Genomic DNA, 7780 nt, shown 5'->3' with positions numbered 1-7780 from the left:
TGTCCTGTATTATGTTGTTCCCCTTGCAAAATAAGCCACCCCAAACCGACACATCCCTGTTTGTGACTATTTTTTTCTTTTAGTATATGTGCTGCTGCAGTGAGCACCCTGTTTGTAACTTCTGGAATGGACATGTTTATCTTGTGCCATTGAATGTTGGAAGTATTTAACTTTTCATTTGTATAGGGGCTCACATCTAAAAGTTTGCCTTATATCTCTGAGGAGACTTGAGACTTGAACTTCACAGCAATGCCAAAACTGTTAGGACTTTGGCAACTCTTAGAGATGGACTAAATGCCTTTTGCATAAAAGGATGTGCATGAGTCTTTGGTGGCCAGGGGCAGAATGTCATGGTTTGGTTTGTGTCTGGATGTCCACCCAAAGCCTCATGCATTTAAGCGGGGCACAGGTTTTTCAGAGGTGGCTGAATCTAGAGTTTGTGATTGGTTCATTGTCTATTGCTGGGATTAGTGATGTGAGTGCTACACCTGCCCTAGGGTCAGTAGCCTTCATACAATATAAGGGAGGAAAAGAGGCTTGCTCTATCCTTTTTGCTCTTGTTGATTTTGTAACTTCCATAGCCATGAACTGTTGCCCTTCTGCCATACCACCCTGCCTTGGGTTCAGCTGATTATGGACTGAAACCTCTATACACTGTGAGCTAAATAAACCTTTTCCCTCTTTAATTTTGGGCATTGGGTATTTGGTCCCAGCAATGAGAAAGGTAGCTTAGACACTATTGCAAAACCAAAGGTGTGTTCCTGTCTTCCCTCTTCAATATGAGTCAGAAGAATGTTGGAATCTTTCCCGTAATGATGGCTTCTTTCTTATTGCAATCAAGATTTCAAAAATGTCAGGATACCATCTTCACCAAAGCCTCTGTGTCATGGAATTCTGGAGTTCCAAACTGGGGACCAAACATTGTAATTGGAGGAGACTTGGTAAGGCTGGCAGTGGGCTCACTGAGCTGTGAGGTCACAGACAGAGGACCAGGTACTCATCTGGGGGGTAAAGCCCAATGCCACCAATACATGCACATGCTCTGCAGGTGGGAACCCCTGCCAGAATGATAAGGGAGAGACCCCACCCCAACTATTGTACTTCAAACCAGGGGCTTCACCACACCCCTGTGAAGGAAGAATTGGAAGTTAACTCCAGAACCACTTTACTGTACTTATGCTTTATTAGAGTGTGAAAATGTTACAGTTAATTTTTATACCATGTGTTCATTCTTCAAACTGAATGCCCCTTAAAAAAATCAAACTAAATTGGGCATAGTGACCCACACCTGTAATTCTAGCTACCCAGAAGGGTGAGGCAGGAGGACTGCAAATTAAAGGTCAGCCTTGGCAATTTAGCAAGGTCATATCTCAAAATAAAATAAAAATGGTTAGGAGTGCAGCTCAGTGGTAGAAGGCTTGCCTAGCATGCTTGAGACTCTGGGTTCAATGCCCAGTGCAGCAAAGAAAAAAGAAAAAGAATCAAATTAGGCTTACATTATTTCAGTTCCTTAAATGTGTCTAGCAACAGTAGGGCCCTAGTTGGGTCTACCCCATCCAGATGAATCAGCTGTGACTCGGCAGGGTACCACACAAGATGCTGTACTGGTGCAAGACGTAAGGGGGAAATAGGACATGCTCGGTGCTTTGTTTTCTGATTCTGTTGAAAAATGCACAGTGGGAGTTTGTGAAAGAGACCAGGACATGCTGACTAGGAGAACTCTGTGACCAGCCCAAGCCCTGGTCAGCTTGATACACCCTTGGACTGCAGGGCTGCAGCTGCCCACCTAGGCTGGGAGAGCAAAGCATCCAGTTTGGGCTTGGGGTGAGTGGATGGGGAGGGGATGGAAGGAGTAGAGGGTGGGGGTGGGGGTGAAGGGATGTGAAGGCAGGAAGGGAGGCAATGGCTGGAGAGATCATTTGCCTAAGTAAACAAAATGCAGTTGGAGAAAGAAGGTCTTTCAAATGTATAAATATTTTGGTGATGCTGAGTAAACCTTCCACAAAACCCAAATGCTTTGTAAATACACATGCCACATCTGTGCATTTTGCCTTTTCTTAGCCTACAGGATTATGTCTGGCCTTGGTGACACCTATTCTCATGCTTTGCCTAGTGGTTATTGGTGTCCCTGTAAGTGATAGGCAAAAAGGTTCTCAGGGAGGACACATGGGTGGCCTGAACGAGCCAACGTGAAGAGGGCTGAATGCCCCTCCAGTATCGGGTACAGAGCAAAAATCTGAAGCCCCAGAGAAATGTCCCTGGTCCACACCATCAGCCCTATGTGACTGGTTCTCAGGCCGTGTGTGTGCACTGCTCTCCCAGGGCCAGCGTTAGTTTGTGAGGCTGCTGTGAGAAGAACTCCTGCCTAGACGCAGGCCTGACCCTTGTGTAGGAACTGTGCACATGTGTAACACAGCTGGTCACATGTGCTGTTTGGTGATGTCCATTAACTTCTGGATCATCTCAGCATGGACGCCAGGGAAGGGCAGCCCATCCACCTCCATGCCCACGATGCCTGAGACTCCACTTCGGACCTTGTGCCGTACTAGGATGCCCAACATTTTTTCTTCCTGGAAAAATCAAATAAGGCAGAGGTAGAAGTTGTGAAAGGGGAAGAAAAAGCAAGAAATGCATATGTCTGCAATTAGAGAAACAGCCTTTGACTTGATGTGTCTCTTTGAAAAGTAAGGTTTTCTTGTCATCCCAGTTACTCAGGAGGCTGAGGCAGGAGGATCACAAGTTCAAGGCCAGCCCGGGCAACTTAGCAAGAAGCGGTTTCAAGAAACAATTTAAGAAAAGGGGGCAGGGTGTAGCTCAGCATTTGCTTAGCATGTTTAAGGCACCGAGTTCAAATACTAAATTTTTTAAAATTACAAATACTCATGTCACTAGAAGGTTTACGATGAAAAATAAACCTGTATCATGTCTCACTGGCCCCAAAACCCACTCCACAGAAGTCCCGCTCACACAGCTCAGGCTGTTCCTTCGCGTGGTCACCTTCATGTCACCAAATCCTGTGCTCTTATGGAGACCTTGCAAACACTAAGGACTCATCCTCCAGCAGGGGCGCTATGGGCCACGTCAACCCAGCCCTGCCTAGCCCTGGTGTTCCACCAGCAGCCTGAGTGCCTTGGAGGTCCCCGTTTCCCCAGACCCTGTCCTGAGCCTCCTGCATGGGCCAAATCCTGCCACTGTCGCTGTCTAGGTTTTGCCCAGCACAAATGAGAGAGCAGCTGGAAGGAGCAGAGTTGTGGAGAAAATACAGTCTAGGGCCCAGAAGCAGAGTGGCTTTGGGACCAGACAGATTCTAGCAGGTGCTTGGAGAGAGAGCTGTGTCTTGGGGTCCTCACCTATTGTGTTGGTTTGGGGCTTATTTTGCAAGGGGAAACAATAAAATACAGGACACATATTTTATAAGATTATAATAGTCACCCAAAGAACAATATACAAAAGAGTGCAGAAAATCTGTCCACAAACTATAGACCAAGGAATCTAGCCGAGGGCCTGGATCCCATGATAATGTCCTGCGTGAGTCCAGCTGAAGACCTAGAGCTCATAACAATGCCTCCCATGTGTCCAACTGGAGGCTCCATAACAATATCTCATGCAGGCCTGGTTTGTGCTGCGAAGGCCCAAAAGTCAGTGGTGGAATCTAGGAAGTCTGTGCCAGCGGGATAAAGGATCTGTGTTAGCAGGCTGAGAGATCTGCACTAAAGCCAGGAAACAATGCTCAGAAGAACCAGAGCTCCCTCGAAAGGTACCACAGCCATCCTCAGCAACAGTGAGTTCCTGAGCTCCTCTGATGATCAAGATGGCTGAGTTCCCATCAGAGAAGCCAACCCAGCAAGCTTCTTCAGGAACCTGAGCTATGCACCTTCTTCCCCTCTGGAGCCAGGAAGCGATGCTCAGAGTGAGGACCAGAGCTCCCCCAAAGTGAACCAAAGCTATTCTCAGTGCCAACAAGGTCCCAAGCTTCTTGAAGGGTGAAAGCAGCTGAATTCATCAGGAAAGCCAGCATGACGAGCTCCTCCAAAACAACCAACAGCTCCTTGCAGCTTCTATGAGCTCCCAACAGCTTCCCCTTTTCTTCTCCAGTTCTGCCTCTTATGCAGCTGGCAACAGTCCCCAGGTGGGCCTCCCACACCCAGCACCACCCTTACTCAGTTCAGCTGGGGGTTATAAGTTGACCACCATTTGTCAATCCACTACACCTATGAAAATGGGGATGTTGACAATAATCATAGCCATGCCCTCTTCAGAGGTGGCTGGAAGGACTAATGAGATAATGGAAATAAAGCATCTAGTGTGGCCCTTGGCATACAGTAGGTGCTCACAAAATGATTATTAAAGGTAGGGCTGGGCTCAGGGCCTTTCTTCCTTTGACTCATTTGAAGATTGAGGTGGAAAAAAGGTTTGATCCTCGATCTCCCTATTTCCCATTCTCTCCAAAAATAAGGTCCCCCAAAATTAGCTGTCTAAGCCACTACTGTGTCTGTCCTTGGTGGAACAGCTCAGGAACTCTGAGGAAGGTGGCTCTCAGAAGGCATCAGGCGGGAGGAGCAGAGATCAAACACATCCTCCCTCCCTCCCCCACAGGCAGAGGCAGAGGTGAGACGGGAGACCAGAGGACATTAGGGCTGGGGTGAGAAGGCTCTCACCTTGCTGCTCAGGCATTTTCTCATCTCTTCCATTTTCTATCAGTTTTATTGATCCCTTGTAGGGCCAGCTCCTGACCTAGAGATACAGGAGTGAGTGTGACAGAGCCCTGTCCCCTGCGGGTCCCATCTAGAGGAGTAACTACATAGTCACAGCACACAGGGGTCACAGCACAGAGCAGGGACACCCAGTGCAGCTTATTGTGGGTGGCCTAGGGGAAAACTTTATGGAAGAGAAGTACTATGGACTGAATGTTTGTGTTCTCCAAAATCGATACATTGGCTCCCTAATCCTCAATGTGATAGTATTTGAAATTAGGGTCTTGGGGAGGAAATGAGGTGAAGATGAGCTCATGAAGGTGGGGCCTTCACGATGGGATTAGTGCCCTTATGAGACAAGGGACCAGAGCTGTCTCTGTCTCCACTACACCAGCACACAGTGAGAAGGTAATCATCTGTAAGCCAGAAAGACAACCCTTGCCAGGAATTAAACCTGCTGGGGTGAGTGGGGAGGAGGTGGACAAAGTATCAGGGGTGAAGGGACCTGAAGGCCAGAGGGGGACAATGGTTGGAGCCAACTTTGATGTTGGACTTTCCAGACTCTAACTGTGAGGACCAACGTCACTGAAGCCGTAACCGTCTACCATGTTTTGTTCTAGCTCGCAGAGATGACTAAGATGAGGGGCAAATAGGGTCAGAGGTAATGAAAGAGCAGGAATGAGCCCAGCGAGGGGCCTTGGGGACACTCAGGAAAACTCTAAAATAATGAGGAAAGGATTGCCCAGTGTTGGCAAATGTCACCTTGGAAGGGCTGGCCAGAAAGCCTGAGCTTCCATTTCTGTTCTGGGGGCCAGGGTGGATGTTCCCTTGTGGAGGGAAGCCCAAGGGCATTTCCACTTTCCCCCAGGAGCTCATTGTCCAACAGCCCCTTCCCTGGGGCTGCCCAGCCAGAATGGTATTTCCCGCCCTTTGTCTGGGCTTTATTTCCCCACTACTTTTTCCCATTGGTCACATCCTCTCTCTGTAGGGAAATACATCTCAGATTGTGGGACCATTTTGTTCAAGGCTGCTGTCACCCTCAACATCCTCATCCTTCTGGGACCCAGGGAGGACCCAGGGAGAGCCTTGGGGTTCTCAGGGTACACGTGACAGCCAAGTTAGGAAATAGCTGCCACTGAGCCTCTAAGGGTCCCAGGGACCAGCTGGGCTAACAGCTACTCCCTGCACATTTCCAAGAATCACTGAATGGCCACCTCATCTTCTAAGAAGCCATGTAGGGATGGTGGTGATTGGGATAGAGGACTGAGGCAGGAGCAGCTGCCTGGCTCAGGCTGAGAGAAGCAGTGAGGTGGAAGAAGGGGACAGAGGACCACAGTAAGGCTGTGTGGACAGGGACTGGGGCCTGACTTGATGTGGGTGGAGAAAGAGGCCCCAGGGAGACTTACGGGCTTAGGGGCTGTGTGTAGGCACCTGTTATTAATTCTTACTGGGCTGGTATTTATGAGATGTGATACTGCTCAAAGTGCAGTGAAGAGCTGGGTGTGCGCTTACCATCCCAGCTACTTGGGAAGCTGAGGGAGGATCGTTCAAACTCATGGCTTTGGGTGTGACCTGATCTTGGGTGTACGTGACTGGATTAGTTCACTGGTTGGTTTAGCATAGTTCTTGATGTGGCTGATGGATTTATTGAGGAAGGGAGACCCACCATGCGTGTGGGTGGCACCAACCAATAGGCTTGGTGCATGGAAGGAATAAAAAGGGAAAGAAGTCATACTGCTTTCTGCCTGCCCTCCCATGAATTGCTTCTCCTCCATCACACCTCTGTGCCGTGCCACTCTGCCTTGGAGCCAGCCAGCTATGGAAACCTCTACAAACTATGAGCTAAAATAAACCTTTCCTCCTTTAACTTGTGGGTGTTGGGTATTTTATCCCAGCAATGAGAAAGTAACTAAGACAAAAGTGGAGTGGGATAAGAGGCCTCCTGGAAAGTCAAGACTGTTTTGTATCTTGATTTTGGTGTAGCTGCATGGCTATATATTCTTAGGCATTGCAGATACCCACAATTTAAGGTTCTCATTACAGATACCCACAATTTAAAGGAGGGATGTTTATTTTGACTCACATTTCTTAGAGGTGGCTGGCTTCAGGGCAGAAGTGGCAGGGAGGCAGGTCTGCTGCAGAGGAGAGCTGTTCATATCCTAGTGGCCAGGAAGCAGACAGAGATGGGAGAGCCAGGGAGGGATACACACTGCCAGGCTATGTCCCCAGTGACCCTCCTCTTCCAGCCGGGCCTCACCACCCAACACCAAGCCAGCTCTAATGCCTGAAGAATCCAATCACCCTCCACAAGCTCCACTTCTGAGAGCATGAGGCTTTGGCTGGGGGATCCAGACATAACCCATAACAGCGCACATTTGTAAAAATTTATCGAACAAGTTAGTTATACTTCAGGCAAAGTTATAAGGAATAACAAGGTGGGATGAAAGTGCCGGGAGTGAATAGGAGCTCAAGAGGAGGCCGGAGGCCATGTTCCTGCCTCTCTGCGTCATTATCTGTCTACTTGTGCAGCACTGATCCATTCATCTACCCATTCATCCATCCACCAGCCCTTCCTTCCTTCCTTCCTTCCTTCCTTCCTTCCTTCCTTCCTTCCTTATTTCCTTCCTTCATTCCTTCCTTCCTTCCTTCCTTCCTTCCATCCATCTGCCCCTTATCCCTCCACCCAGCATTTCCTGAGGGCCTTCCCGGTGCCAGTCCTTGAAGGAGCAACACATAAACATCATTTGTTCTAAAAGGACCCTCACTCCCTCACTCTGCCCAGGCATGTGAATGAAGGGTCCTCTTCTGTTTCCAGCTCTGAGCTGGTGGAATCTTGCAAATAGCGGGGATGAGAGGAGCGGCCAGACACCTGTGCTCACGTGCACACTCACTGTGGGTGAAGCAGAGGGGCCGGAGCCTGGCCAGAGCCCATGGAGGCTCCTCTTCAAGGCAGAGCTGCTGTACACAGGCTCAGTGGCCCAGCAGCAATTCCCTGTCTGCTGGGATGAGGTGGGCAGTCCACAAAACCTTTCCTGGTATTTATACCATAAGCCCCACTTCCCATAGGCTGCCCATTACTACCCGGC

At 49.0% G+C, this 7780-nt stretch overlaps 1 protein-coding gene across 3 annotated transcripts in view; it reads right to left on the bottom strand.

The window, feature by feature from the left end:
- Window positions 1–7780, bottom strand: part of LOC102015449 (chromosome unknown open reading frame, human C14orf159) — a 114087-nt gene that overhangs the window by 8327 nt on the left and 97980 nt on the right. For 2 of the 3 annotated variants that reach the window (XM_013517220.1, XM_013517222.1), the window contains one exon: window positions 1413–2570. The exons of the other annotated variant lie outside the window; for it this stretch is intronic. In XM_013517220.1, coding sequence (XP_013372674.1) covers window positions 2421–2570 — 150 coding nt within the window. In that variant the 3' untranslated portion in view covers window positions 1413–2420. Of the gene's footprint in view, window positions 1–1412; window positions 2571–7780 lie in introns of those variants that run through there. 3 annotated transcript variants of the gene reach the window in all.

Source organism: Chinchilla lanigera, unplaced genomic scaffold (genome assembly GCF_000276665.1).
Source record: "Chinchilla lanigera isolate Chin_1 unplaced genomic scaffold, ChiLan1.0 scaffold00037, whole genome shotgun sequence".
NCBI lineage: Eukaryota > Metazoa > Chordata > Mammalia > Rodentia > Chinchillidae > Chinchilla > Chinchilla lanigera.
This window is presented reverse-complemented; position numbering and strand designations above follow the sequence as displayed.